Source organism: Lactuca virosa, chromosome 4 (assembly GCF_052849685.1).
Source record: "Lactuca virosa cultivar CGN04683 chromosome 4, Lactuca_virosa_CGN04683_v6, whole genome shotgun sequence".
Taxonomy (NCBI): Eukaryota; Viridiplantae; Streptophyta; class Magnoliopsida; order Asterales; family Asteraceae; genus Lactuca; species Lactuca virosa.
In genome coordinates, this window is record NC_136429.1 from 138,755,760 (window position 1) to 138,771,140 (window position 15,381).

A 15,381-nucleotide genomic window follows, 5' to 3' on the forward strand; every position below is an offset into this window, starting at 1 on the left:
ATGCTTTGATTATTACTTGTTTAGAAAATAATACTTTGTATTTTCAACTTTATTTATTGTTGCCTTAAAACTTATTAGTAGAGCTAGTTGAATATGGCTCTAAATCTTTCCTTTAGCACCAACTGCTCTCCCCTGACGACGATGGTCATGCTAATTGACATGAAGCATCCTATTGTTGAGACCATATATGAGTGAACTGTGCCAAAATATGTTCTTCTGGGCACATATCTCTTCCTTCTTAGACCGCCTATCTCTGCTGAAATGGGACGAAGTAAAGTTAGGTAACATAGCACGTCTAATTTCGATAGATGCTGTCACTACTACACCATTTCCCATTAGAAATCCCAAGACCTCTTCAACAAGACGGTGGTCCTCGTCTCTTCTATCACGGATAACAAAGAATGAAACCTTCGAGTTTTTTCTTGGTGACTCTCATAACTTGAAGGTTACAAATATTGGATCCTTTTAACTCGTTGGTTACAAAGACTGGTTTATGCTCTTCTCTTGTTCTTGGTGAACATGAAGCTTGGAATCAATATGTAATACTTCAACGATTAAAGGCAATTTCTCTCTTTGGTTTCTATGAATTGTGTTTTAGTTTGATATTTTTAATCTTGTTTTCTTGTTCTTTTATAGCCAGAATTGAGATATCTTGGAAAAAGGAAGTTCATTTATGAATTTTTAATTTAAAAGATTTGATGAATAAATTCTTTATCTTGTTTCTGAAAAAGCTGCACATATATTGCCTTTAGAATATTTCCTTGTTTGATTAATTGTTTTCTGTTATTCGTATATTATTTATTATTTTTTCTTGTACCATATTAAATGAATAGATGGTGAACTTCAAAGTTCTATATTGCAACTTAGCTCTATGATACGGAAGTTGAACCACTTCTTGATGATGAGCTGACACCGTTTATGATTCATGCTGATTCCACCTTAGCGTGACCGAAACAATCCATTTTCTCCTTAATTTCTTCTCAATAAAACTTGACGACTCACTGTGATATACCACACACTGATAAAGGTTTAAAACGCTATGCCAATGGTTAGTCTATATACCCTAGACTATCACACGCACCAACCCCTTCTTACCCTTACATTCTTCTTTAAAGCTTTATGATTTAGCATAATGTACCATATGTTGATGTGAGCTTGAAAAATATGTGCCGATGGTTAAGCTAAAACACCACAACTTATCATACACATCAATCCATTCTTTCCATATATATACTTCTCTAAAATTTTATGATTTAACGAATAAAACCAGACGTTGATGAGAATTCGAAAAATTTGTGCCGATGGGTGTATCATTGTCCCTGATATATTACACGTACCTACCCATTCTTTCCTGACCATTCTTCTATTAAGAAGTTACTGAGTCACTGTATTAGCCATACATTGATAAAACTTCGACACTCTTTGTATATGGGTACATTTCATTCCGGAATGGATTACACTCATCATTCCACTCTTTCCCTATTCTTCTAATAAAAGTGATTAATGAGTTAACGTATGAAACCACACGCTGATGAAATCTCACAATACTATGTCAATGAATGATAATTTAAAGCTCGGGCTATTAAGAGACATCATACTCACTGAATTACCAACTACAACTCTGATACACTGATTGCTTCTGCTGATGGCTTTGTCGCTGATGCTATGTCACACTGATATAACTTCCTTATCTCAACTGTAACTTTTGGATGACAATTAAAAGATTTATCAATATATTGGGATACAAGATTTTTACGGCGCCGATCTCTTCAGTTATTGGTTATGTAAAAGGGAAGAAAATTTACGGATAAATTGGGAAAATTCTCTCCTAGGTCACTTTCACAGTTCATTCAAACAATTTATTTTTTCTCTCTAAGAAGGCTCTCTAAACCATCATCTTCCTTTAGCTCTCATCATGTCAAAGGTCTTGTTTGAGTTTTCTCCTAAAGCCAATGTCGTCAAAGGACCTCATGCTCCTGATTCTCCCATTATCATTCAAGAAAACAATGTGGCATTCTCTAATGTCATCCCAAAAAAACTCATGAACTCCGGAATTAAAGACTTCGTCAACTATGTCAAAAGCTGCCCTCTTCGATACGCCTTCTGCGGTTTCCTAGAACCATTCTACCCTAAGCAAGTATGTGAGTTCTACTATTCCTGCTCTGTGGATTCTAGTTCTCAAAGCATTACTAGAACCATTGGAGATGGTCAATTAGGGTTACTATTGATGTGGAATATTTTTGAACTGCTCTTCATCTTCCTCGATCAAGAAACTATTCTGAAATTCCATCGGAAGAAAAATGAAAAGTTCATTTGTGAAACATTGGGGTATAACTTTTCCCTTCATGACACCTCTCGTGATCCATCCAAATACACTCTTCGTCTGTGTGTTTGGTGTAGGGTGGTAGTATCTATTAGGGGTAATTGGTAAATGCCTTAGACGCAAAACTGGGAGCTTAGATCAACTGAATCTTTTCGAGCAAAGAATTTTGTATTCCATGGTGTGCAACAAAAGATTGGATTTTGCTCAACTCTTTCTTGATCAGTTGATTGATTGTATCACTGGGAATAAGAAGCCAACATATGTTCCTTATCCCCGTTGGCTTGGACTGATTTTAACTCATAATGAAGAAGGTTATAACATTAATCACAGAGACATCATTCCACTTCCAACCCTCTTCTCAAAGATCATCAATTTTGCTCCTTCTGATCGCGATATGCATATTACCCAGAGGATGGAAAACTAGATTGCAAATCCCTACACTGTTGAATCATCTTAATCTGAAGAAGAGGATCATAAGGATGATGATGAAGAAGGCGATGGTGATGAAGAAGATGTTGAAGATGAAGAGGATGAACATGTCAGTGATAAAGGTGAAACTTCTGTTCAGGGAATGAATTCTCATCCAAGATTGAACAATCACATTCGATTCTCCTCTATTTCTTCATCCACTCCCTATGGAGATGATATTGTACAACATGGATCAAACCCACCTCAAATGGAAACTACTAATCCACTAATTAGAGATGTGATTTGTCCAAGATCAACGTCTTCTTCTCCTCAAGTTGCAATTGTTCCTCCTATGCCAACACCTATTCAAAATGTTTTCTTTTATTAGGGGGAATTTAGCTCCAACTTTCCAACTACTATGCTCTCTCAACTCTCTCTATTGGTGTAGATAACTCAATCTAAGGGAAAAAATATTGACTAGAGTATAAAAGGATGTGGTTGGTATGAAACACATTATAACCTTTGATCATTATTATTATATGGTTATTGATGACACTCCACTAAATTCTTCAGGTGATAATCTTCCTCATTCTCCACCTTCATCATCAAATCCACATCCACCTCCTCCTCTACCATATCACCCCCTCCTCACACTCCTTCACAACCTCTTGGCTCCCCTCCCTAAACTAACGATGCTAAAAAGGGGGAGAATAGTCAAGGGAGCATTGATCAGCAAATGGTGACTCAAACAACTCTATCTCTGCCTGAAATGTCTGAATCAGAAAGGGATGATAATCAAAAGAATTCGTTGTAGTTGAACAAGAGAGCAACATCCCAGACGTTGATGCAGCAAACAACGATCAACTTATTCCAGACGTTGGTGATCAATCTGAGACTGATGAGTATAAAGGGTTTCTCGACTTGGGGTTTATGGCACAAGCTATTGTTATTTTGAGTGTTGTTTACCCTGATTCATATTTTGAGGGGGAGATTCCTCAAAGAACCCACAACGACACAGAGTCTGATGATGAATAACTCGAGATATAATTTTTTTAAAATGTTTAATTAAGGGTTAATTTAGAAAAAACATTATATTTTATGTTTTTTCAGATTAAAACTTAAATTTATTTTTTGTCTGAAAAATATCATGATATTTTTTTCGAAAAAGCCTCAACTTTGTATTGTTTTTTCGAAAAAAAACCTTCAAACTTTTAAATGATTCCAAATAAACCCTCAACTTTTTTAGTTTTTCTCGAAAAAACCCTCAAATTTTACTTTTCTTTTATGCAAAAATGATTAAAAGGGTCAAATAGGAAAAAATAAAAAAATAAAGGGTAAATTACACAGATGGTCCCTGTGGTTTGGGGTAACCTGCACACCTAGTCCCTGAGCAAGATTTTTAACTCGGATGATCCCTAATGTTAAAAATCGTAACCCGCTTGGTCCCGTCACTTAACATTCCGTCTGTTTTGTGGTTAGAACCCCCCCCCCCACGTGATAAGCACGTTGGGGGTATTTTTGTCTTTTCATATCACCCAGTCTTTAAACATGGTTTATTCGTCTTCCTCCCTCATTTATTTCTCAATCGCAGCCTTCTCCTCCCACCTTTCTTCTCACAGCCGATTAAAAATGGTGAAATGCAATTGTGGTGCGATAGGCGTTATACAGACTTCAACTACGAAAAGAAACCTAGGTAGGGCATTTTATGCTTGCCCGTTAGAGGTATGATGTTGTAATTGTTTTGGGGGATTTTGTATTTTAACCCTAGTATGTGTATATGCTAATCGAAGCCATTGACAGTACAGGGACCAAGGTCTGGCTTTATTAAGTGGGTAGATGAAGAAAAGCATGGTCATGAGGCGGAAATAAAAAATGAGGGGCTTGAAATCCGAATTCAAGAACTTGAGGTCCAAAATCAGAATCTGAAGACATTGTTATTAATCAGTTGGTTTTTGCTTTTTGGGATAATTGTTTACAAGTTGTAGTGTTAGGTTTAAGATCAATTGATGTAGTTGCAGTTGTTTACAATGCTTGTAATGAATCTTATTTGTATCAAGGGTACCCTTTTATCAATGAAAATGATATTTTGTTGAACTTGATTGTATTTTACAATTTGTGAAGTATACTGGGACATTTCTAAAACTACATTGTTAAAAGCAATCAAAAGATTACATTGTTTGTCAAAAAATGAGCAAAACAGGTGACCAAAATAAAAGCAATGCCAAAAGCAATCAAAAGATTACATTGTTTGTCAAAGGCAATGTACAGAACTAGATACTATAATTACAACATTGTTTTTCAAAAGCAATCAACACAACCATGACAACATATAACCTAGTTCAAAATAAGACAATGTTTTTCAACATCAACCAAAACAATACATAAGAACCTAAAAGCCACATTTATGGGACACCTTTCCCTTTTTTGCTAACACATGCCTTCACTTTTGCACTTCTATCCTTCACTTTTGCACTTCCAGTACCACCAACATTCCTTGAAGTTTGTGATCCACCAGCTTTCACTTTTGCACTTCCAGCACCACCAACATTCCTTGAAGTTTGTGATCCACCAGCCTTCACTTTTGCACTTCCAGCACCACCAACATTCCTTGAAGTTTGTGATCCACCAACATTCCTTGAAGTTTGAGAACCACCAGCCTTCTGTCCCTTGCAAGTCCTTGCATTATGCCCACTTTTGTTACACTTAGAACATGTCACTGACTTTTGTGCTCTTGACAATTGGTTACCTTTCACCAAATCCTCAACCTCCATGGCAGATCTCCTTCTTTTTTCTTTAGTCTTCCAATGGGCACATGGTGTTTTGGAGGGAGTAAGGTTGTAGGGCATGTAGACTTCTCCCACATGTTCCTTCCATTGATTGGCTGAATTGTAAAAGAATACATATTCTTCCATGTTTCTAACCAATACGTTCGATGGACCCAATGTTTTAGTATCTTATCAATTTCTTTGTTCTTCAACATCTCCCATATAGTTGCTACTGTATGTGCACATGGTATCCCTGTTAGTTCCCACCTTCTACATGAACATGTTTGTTGGCCCATATCTACCACGAACTGTTCCAGAAGATTTTTACTGACTTGATATTTCCCATTCCCACAGAAAACAGACCTTAATTGTGTAGCCTCTTTCTTCAGTTTTCCAACACATATGGTAGCTGTAGGAGTTAAGGGGCCTGTAGCTTTATCAATTTCCTTTTGTACAGTTAAAATTTTCTTCATTAAGTACTCTCTAATGTACTCCAAACATGTAATGATTGGTACATCATGACCTTCAACAATCTTACTATTAAGAGATTCACACATATTGTTAAGCATAGCATATGTATGAGCTCTACCTGATAAATCAATAATAATGCATCAGTCATTCTTACAAACTAATGATCTAACATTAAAATCTATCTGTAAAGTGTGAATAAGACCAATGTTGAGGAGGAATGTTTTAAGCCACTCATACGCATCATTATTAAGTTTTCTAAGTTCCTCCATTGATCGTTGAAACTGTTGAACAGTAGATGCTTTTGCACAATCCCATAGCAGGTCTTTGAATTACTTTCCCCTCCAATTAGCTTTCATGTTTTCATGGATATGATGAAGACAATAACGATGCTCAGCGTTGTTGGATTAATGTCTAAGTCCATAACTATAATTGGTAAGACTTGACTCGACCCGGCATGGTCCATTTGGGTTGCATGGCATCATGCATTTGGATAGACTATAATGAGAGAAATAACACTGAAGGTTGGTTAATATATTATAAGTTCTAATATATTAATAAGATTATTTAATTAGTATTGATCAAGAATTAATCTAGTATTAATTAAGTGATCAAAAGAAGACTAATTAAATATATGGGTTGATTGTGTAAATCATTCATACTTATATAGTGGGCTAATGCTCCATGGATTGTCAAGTTAGGCTAAAACCCATAAGATGCTCCATGGATGCTCCATGGTGTATTTGTACCCATGGATCATGGAAATGAAAGGCCATGACAATTAGGGTTTACATGGTGTAACCCTAACTATATAATGATCTTATTCTTGGAGAAAATCGTCGACTATGGGTGATAGAAAGGGCTAGCCGATTTGATGAAGTGTTCCAATTCTCTCAAGTTATTCCAAGTGTATTTGGTGTTGTGTGAACCATTTGAAGTGTCACACTTGGGGCACTAGGCACTCAAGCTTCATGAAGTCATTCTACATCAAAGAGGTATGTAATTCTAACTTGATACACTCGACGAGTAGGAGCCCCTAACAACATATCTTCGAGTTTTTTGGCTAGAAATGGACTAGAAACATTACCATAAGCTGTTTTTGAACCTATAAACCTGTTTTTGATGTGGTAATGTTCATTCTAATCCAATTTCAAAGATAATTGTCAATAGATTCATGTTTTGTATTAGTTTAATGGTTAGTCTAATTACATGAAAAAGTTTGATTAAATTATCTTGTTCTTATGAGTTGCTTAGATTAATAGAAAAATTATTAGAAATTGTTGTTTTCAATCCATTTTAATCTAAGAGATGATTCTAAAATGTGTTTGTGTAACTTGTCCTCAAGTTACATGAAAAGTCACATTAAAGTTTCTTAAAACTCATAAAAGTTGGCAAAGGTTACAAAATGAAGAGTCTTGTCTTCATTGAATGGTTTTATGACTCCATAACTTGTCCTCAAGTTATGGAGGTTCAAGAGTCACTTCATTAAGTAATAAAATGTGTAACCTTAATTAGTTCCATAAGTTACAAAAATAAAGAAAAGTTACATTCTTTTATTAGTTTAAAGTCTTCCATAACTTGTCCTCAAGTTATGGAACTTGAAGAGTTTTTTAATTGAAACTACTTTAAACACATAAGTTATGGAATTAATTAGTTTTCAATATTTTCAAAACTTGCCCTCAAGTTTTGAAATATGTAAAGTTTCCCTCAAGAATACTTTAATTCCAAGTTAAGCCCTTAGAGTTTTAAAAGTTAAAATTCAACCCTTATACTTTATAATATTATAAGTTAATAATATATATATATATATATATATATATATATATATATATATATATATATATATATGTATAAGAGCAAGTCAGTCTTACCATTAGTAGGCCTCATTCACGAAGCCGGTCTATAAGGGGGGTATAAGGTTACTGCCTATAAAATGGCAGTTTAATGGGTGTCCACTCTCACCCACCACTTCCTTGACTGGTGGAGGGTCGTTAGCCGAACGGGTAGGACAAGGACTATAATTCTCCCTTCATTAAAAGTATTAATGATAAATACTGAGTAACTAAGCACTTATAAATTCCCAATCTTAGTTACTTAGGAAAATGTGAATAAGGTGCTAATCCATGAAATTACACTTTGCACTTTGCTTAAGTCGGTTAGTGGAGCGTGTGTGGTTAACCGGCACACTAGCTTGATTTAACAAGGTAGGCGAAGGGTAACTTAATATTTATCATAGTATCGGTGGAGCGCGTGTGGTTAACCGACACATCGATTAAGGGGTAAATACTAAGGGTACCAAGTAATTTGCATGGTTACTTCACACCTTGTTTTGTGATCCTCGGCATCCCAGTCACAAAACCTGAAGGGCACACTCGAGATTGAAACATGCCATTGAAAAGTTCAATGAATCTCAAAAGATCTAGGAGTTTCAAATCCAAGTAAAACCTAATTAAATTATTTCGTTTTCATGGTGGAAATTGGTGAATCGTCATTCACCTACCTTCAAATATTCTATAGCTTGGATTACGGCATCCCTCTTCCAAGTTATAAAAGTATTGTGTTGGGTCCTAGCCTTAATATCTCATATTGGGTGTTATATTAAGGACTTTAATTCAACTATCTTGAATATCTCCCAAAAGATGTCTAGTTCAGACATCTATGATCTTCCCAAATCTCATGGAACTTCACTTCCTCCACCTCCTCCAATTATTCTCCCTAACCCACAAGTTTAAGGTCACTGAAGCCCTATTGGCAAGCAAGGTCTATGTGTGATCGCATCTTGGAGATGAAGTCACATATTGACAAGCCGGAAGAGTTGGGTGTCAAAGTCTTAAGAAAGTTGGATGCTCAATCACTTTCTAAGTCACATATTGAGTTCCTTTGGGACTCCTATGAAACAGACTATGACATGACCCTTAATGATCTTATCTATTTGCTTTGGGGTGCTTAATCAGCAATGATTTGGAGCACTGGCAGAGCAAATCTGATTAGTAGATCAACTCCCAAGCCTTCAATGGACATTGACAATGGTAACATTGGATACCCAGTAAAAGCTTTCTCTTCCCAATGGAAAGGGATTGTCCATAGTCAACTCGGTTGACCAAATGGTAAAGAGAAAGGCAAGTCTGTGATAATCCAATACACCATTCCCAAAGAGTCCATATGTTTCTCTTGCCAAAAGGAAGGGGCATTGATTGCGAAGCTGCCTATTCACCTGAAAGATCATAAGGTTGATCAAGTTAAGAAGTTTGACTCTTCTTCAGGTAAAAGTCCACTGTCTAACTCTGTTAAGTTTCTATTATGAGATTCTCATTACATGATGTGACTAGGTCACATGTTGATGCTTTAAGAATCAAAGAAAGTGAAGAAACTTAAAGGAAGTATATGCTGATTCTGATCGCGAAGATGGATTTCGATCGCATGGTTCGGTGATCAGAATTTTTGAAGTTGTTACTTAGAAGTTATGATATATTGCTTAGGAATAGATAACAACAAGTTTTTCATATGCATTTGCACTGTAAGGATAAGTTTTTTCCGCAAAGGTTTGAAATAAAATAAAAGGTTTTAATTTTATATTTATTTTAAATATCCTTACAAGTGGCATTTGTGAAAATGGTTGTTTATATGATTTCATTGATAGCAATATTTGAAAAAAAAGAAAAAAATGGACTTGATTCTTTCGTTTGTGGTAGTGTCTAAATTTACCAAATAAGGAAAGACTCTCATCACCCAAGTTCTCAATTGGATCGAAACTTGGAATCATGCCAGTTGTATAGTATGATGAATGAGAACTTTCAGCTTTGGAAAATTAAGACTAATTCCTTGTTCACATGTATATGTGAGTCAAGTAAAGGACTAAAGGGATCGAGTACACATTCTTGTGCACTGGTCATGTCCACCACAAAGCTCGTTAAGACTATTCGTCATGATTTACTAAAGTTTAGTAAATATGGTTATACTCAAAAGTTTAAGTATAATTCTGAAACATTGGAAAAGTCGCAAAGTATGGCAGAACGAATGAGAAGAATCAAATTAGGCAGAAAGATAAATGTTTCTCAAATTTGAAAAGATTGGAGAGTACTTTAGTATCATGTTTTGTGATCATCTTAATGATTAAAGAACCACATCACAATTGGTCTTCTAAGGACATCTTAGTGCATTCTTATGACTAAGAAGAGGAGTCATGAATTATTGAAATGGTTAAATCGAGAAGATGAGTCATACTTCGTTTCAAAACAAGTCTTAGAGTCATACTCCAAGACTGTAAGTTGAGTGACATATCTTAAAGAAAGGTTCAAAACACTTGTCAAATGTAAGAGTAAAAGTGTCCTACTCTTGTACATTTGAAATTGGTAAGTTGTGATGTTTTGGGTTAAATAAAGACCAACATAGGCCAAGTGTGTGAAGTGTTTGTCTTGATAAAGAAGCTGCACTATCTCTTGAATATTTGGCAAGATAGTCTTATATGTCAAGAGGACAGTGGGAGTCTTAGAGATTCTGAAAGCTTCAAGGTCTAATCAAGAATAATAACCTGTAGTTTAACACTAGCACACGACGTGAGGTTTATAACCTATCGTGTTGACATATTTCTATTTCTGTGCCCATTCCAGTTAAAGTTGTCTTTGCATATGAGTTCTTAGAGTTCTCAATTGGTTGCATAACAACTTGGAAGAAATGGCAGGCCCTTGAGCTGCCAGGTGGCAAGAAATTCAGATTGAGTTCAGTCCATATGAGTTTGGATTTGTCATTAACCGTGTCTTGTGATTATGGTTTTGACAGATTCACATGGATAAGAACATATACACCATAAAATCTAAGGGTCATAAGGTTTCTCTCCGATTCATGAAAATGATGGTGAGGAAACACTTCCATCAAGTAGATTTGAAGCAGATGGCAAAAGGTCTAAACAATTGAGACTATGATTACGGCATCCCTTTTCATAGTTCTGAAATTGTTTAGACACACATGCATGCTATCTAAGGAAAGGTGTATAATTTTGATAAAGTTTTATCAAAGCAATCTCGTATCAGAAGTCTGAACTTTGGTAAGAAAGTCAATAAAGTATTGATTTCTAGAAGTCCAGCTGATTTCTGATTACATGTCAAAGCTAGTGGGAGCATAAGTGTTATGCTAATAATCATCATGTTAGTGGGAGCATGATAATTATGATAAGTATTGCAAGTTAGCAATGTTAATTATTAAAAACAAAACTTTCAATTCGTGAAGTTGCAGGGGTTGAAAAAGTTGTTTTACTATAATTAAGGGAGAGGATATACTTCATTTCAGTTCTAAAGGCTTAGATTGAGACCTTAATCATCTTTAGTCAAGAATATATATATATATATATATATATATATATATATATATATATATATATATATATATATATATATATGAATTTCATGTTGGATTGGTTCAACTTAAGGAAATTCCATATATTGCGTTCTCAAAATTCGATTATGATTACGGCATCCCTCTTCATAGACAACTTTAGAGAACATGGCAAATAAAAATATTGTAGCAAAAGACTAGTCTAGAATCATGTCTTTATGTGAGACATCATGAATCGTGTCCCATTTGCTTTGGGTACAGGATCGATTGCATGTGCTATAATATTTGTCCTTTCTAAATTTTTCAAATGCCTGGGGCATTAAGAAGGGAAAAGGTCTAGAATTGGATATGACTAAAAGGATTAAGCAATTGTCGAGGACAATCTAAGGCTTACCAAAGATTGGTTGCTCAGGGACAGTTGGAAGTATAGTGCTAATTTTGGAAGGACCATATTGACATATTCTGAAAAGAGGCATCTCTTGTTCAGAAGTGATAGTCAAAATGAGAATTTGGAGTTGTCTCCATAGGTGGAAGTTCTTTGTGTAAGATTAGAAAACTTAATGCATGAAGCATGTTCAAAGCAATGTACCTTGAATATGAGACTTAGTTTCCATGGAGTTGAACTACATTGGAATACCTTATAATGATTGTTGACAAGTCTTTGTAACTTTGTACACTTTCATTACAAGTGGTCAGTGCATATAAGTTTAAAATCTAAACAAATTTCGATAAATGATAGGAATTTGGAATTCTTACATTTTTTGATACGGATTTGGGAGTGTGAAAACAGAATCATTGAAAGTATGTTCAATCGATCTAGTTCACAAAGTCATAGACAAACATAGAGTGCATACTTGGTGTATGGCAAAGCTATTGTTTAAGAAAAACATAGTGTACATGCTTGGAGCATGGGACAACTAGTGTTTTTAATTCAAGTATAAAGTTGATAAAACCGAAATAATGAATAATGAGTAATCAGTATGGTGATAAATAAAAGTGTTTATTTATATTCATAGGGTTTGATACCATATTTGATTCATTTATTCTTGTGTTTCTCTTTGCATGTTTTGACTTCCTGAATAACTAAGTCGCTCTTCCTAAATGATTAAGTTATTCAAACCATCCACAGTCGATCATATGTTGGAAGTAGATATGAATCAAGACTGTCATGAGTTGGCTTGTAGAGGTCCAAGTTGGTGGACAAAGTGGTGCTACAACACTCATGAGTGCTCATAAGTTCTGAGTATTGGATTCAACACACGCTCATTTGAATCACTTCATGGATTTTATCACGAGTGATCATGAGATGATAATATCTTATATTCTTCAAACCTAGAGATATGAGTTGTTACTATGTGTTGGTTGTACATTGATTGCACGAAAACGCACTGGTAACTCGATGTTATAAAACGTGTCTTTGTGTATGATTCAACAAGTAGTAGAACAAGCCATATGAGTCGAAGTTTATCCATTCCTTTTACCTTCGGGATAAAAGCGATATCTGTGGGCCCCTCGATGATTTAGCGATGACACATGTGAGTGCTTAGCCCATCCATGACTGATTTGATTTGTTCAATCAGTCAGTCGTCATGAATCGGAAATCGGGAAACAACAACTGGACAGAGAGAATGATTTACAATCCATGTCTCAGTCCATATGATATCTAGAATGGAGGAATATATGATCCCTTATCTAATGGACAAGACATTAACAAAGGTCAGAGATCATCGGCAAGGTCAGAGTTCGACGGAAGCTTTTGAGAGCTACGATTGCCAGTCGTTCTTGAAGTCATACGCAATAATAATTTTAGACTTATCCAAGTGGGAGACTGTTGGATTAATGTCTAAGTCCATAACTATAATTGGTAAGACTTGACCCGACCCGACATGGTCCATTTGGGTTGCATGGCATCATGCATTTGGATAGACTATAATGAGAGAAATAACACTTAAGGTTGGTTAATATATTATAAGTTCTAATATATTAATAAGATTATTTAATTAGTATTGATCAAGAATTAATCTAGTATTAATTAAGTGATCAAAAGAAGACTAATTAAATATATGGGTTGATTGTGTAAATCATCCATACTTATATAGTGGGCTAATGCTCCATGGATTGTCAAGTTGGGCTAAAACCCATAAGATGCATCATGGATGCTCCATGGTTTATTTGTACCCATGGATCATGGAAATGAAAGGCCATGACAATTGGGCTTTCCATGGTTACTAAATGTGAAACATGTAGCACTTGCGTGGGCCCCCACAAAACTAAGTTTTCACATTTCTTTCCCACTTCTAGGCCCATTAGGGAACTTAATAGTCCAATGAGTTGGCCATTTTGGAATGTATCCTTTCGGATACGTTTGATAAGGTCGGGTATTTTGATGGCTCAAAAGTAATGTGAATGACGCGCTTTGGCCTATAGGTTTGGGAACTCTCGCCTTTGGTCCCCAGATAAGCAAACTGGTCCCTCGGTTGATTGGGATGTATACGAATGCTTACTTAGTCAGGACTTTCGGGCTACCGGCACCTCCCCCTTCCAGTTACTATTACTATGATCCTACCCAACTAGAGTGGATGACTTTGAATTTCCTATGAGCTCTAAGGAATACATATATGTATATACATTTTGTTAAACAACTTGAGTATGTGTGTGATTTTCAGAGAAAGTGGAGAATATTCACAAGTGTATGCACACATATAAGTGTCAGGAGTAATACGTATGCACATAAGGGAGCAATTAACACACAAAGGTATTCCTAGGATTTTCTAAGTGCGAATTGCATACAGTTGTGTGTGCATTTTATAAACTAGCATACGAGAGGACCCTAGAGGCTATAGACTAGGTCAAGGCAATTAACCTAATTCCCTATAGTCAAGGGCTCTGATACCAATCAGTCACACCCCGATCCTTGTCGGAATCGATCAAGGCGTGATATATTGTTCAAAGTCTCATGACAACTAGGTTATAATGTGATTAGATTCAATTAAGTACTAAGTATGCAAACAAGATCCACAACATACAAGTACAAATACAAATGCAAACCACATTTATTACATCAAATTTAAATTGTCTTGTGGATTTCTAAGGCACAACCTATTTGTCATCATTCTTCATTCTTCAAATCTGCATCATGGGTAAAAACAGGTCAACTACGAGAGTTGGTGAGTAATCAAATTTTAGTAGAGAAAATTGTGAAGTTGAAACATTTATAATTTGAAATCTGTTTTCTTTTGAAGTCGCCAAACAATTGTATTTGAGATAACGGTTTATAAATCAAAAATTGATTAACAATTGATAACAACAACAATAAGTCCTCACCCTATATATATACATATGTATATATATAAATATATATAGGATGGAGCATCTAATCATCATACACACTCAACCACGTGTGATCAATCACCTTAGCGTCCCAAGGCGGGGTGGTCAACCCAATAGCGCTATTATTGTCCATAACGTACCTCAAGAATACGGGCATAGTCATGGAGATTAGACTAAAAATGATAATGCACTACAAGTACATGTAGCGTAAACGAACAATAGTTATACAATTAATGACTCACGTATAAATGTCCCAACAATGTCTCAATTGTGATAAAACAATAAAATGAAGTTGGAACATATTAGAACCACATGATACACCCCAAAAGTATTGAAAATTATAAAGTATGGGGTAGATTACTCACTTTAGTCCCAAAACGAAATGTGTGTGTCGTACGATAGACGATTCGGGTCAAAATGACGTAGAACCTAATATAATTAATAGTTTTGGTTTAGGAACTGCTAAACAAGAATGGAGTATTAATACAAATAATTAGACACGTATTCTTATATTAGATGAATTAACAATAATTCATTTTGATTATAATATTAAGGTATTTATTTGTTAAATGAATTTTAAATTGAATTACTTACTTTGCATAATTAATTTATATTTTCAATTTAGGCCAGATTTTAATAATTTCTTATTAAAATAATAACTTGCCCAATTATAATTATTTACAGATTTTAACAATTATTTATATGAAATAATCATTAAAATGTATTTTTACATGCTTAAATACTTAGGAAAATAGT

General features: G+C 35.1%; 1 protein-coding gene across 1 annotated transcript in view; it reads right to left on the reverse strand.

The window, feature by feature from the left end:
- Positions 1-5,133: 5,133 nt before the first annotated feature.
- LOC145105110 (uncharacterized) overlaps positions 5,134-15,381 on the reverse strand; it is a 31,582-nt gene continuing 21,334 nt past the window's right edge. The window contains exons 3-5 of the mRNA XM_079042245.1: positions 6,170-6,265; positions 5,485-6,085; positions 5,134-5,407 (exon numbers count right to left, since the gene is read on the reverse strand). Coding sequence (XP_078898371.1) covers positions 5,134-5,407; positions 5,485-6,085; positions 6,170-6,265 — 971 coding nt within the window. The remainder of the gene's footprint in view (positions 5,408-5,484; positions 6,086-6,169; positions 6,266-15,381) is intronic.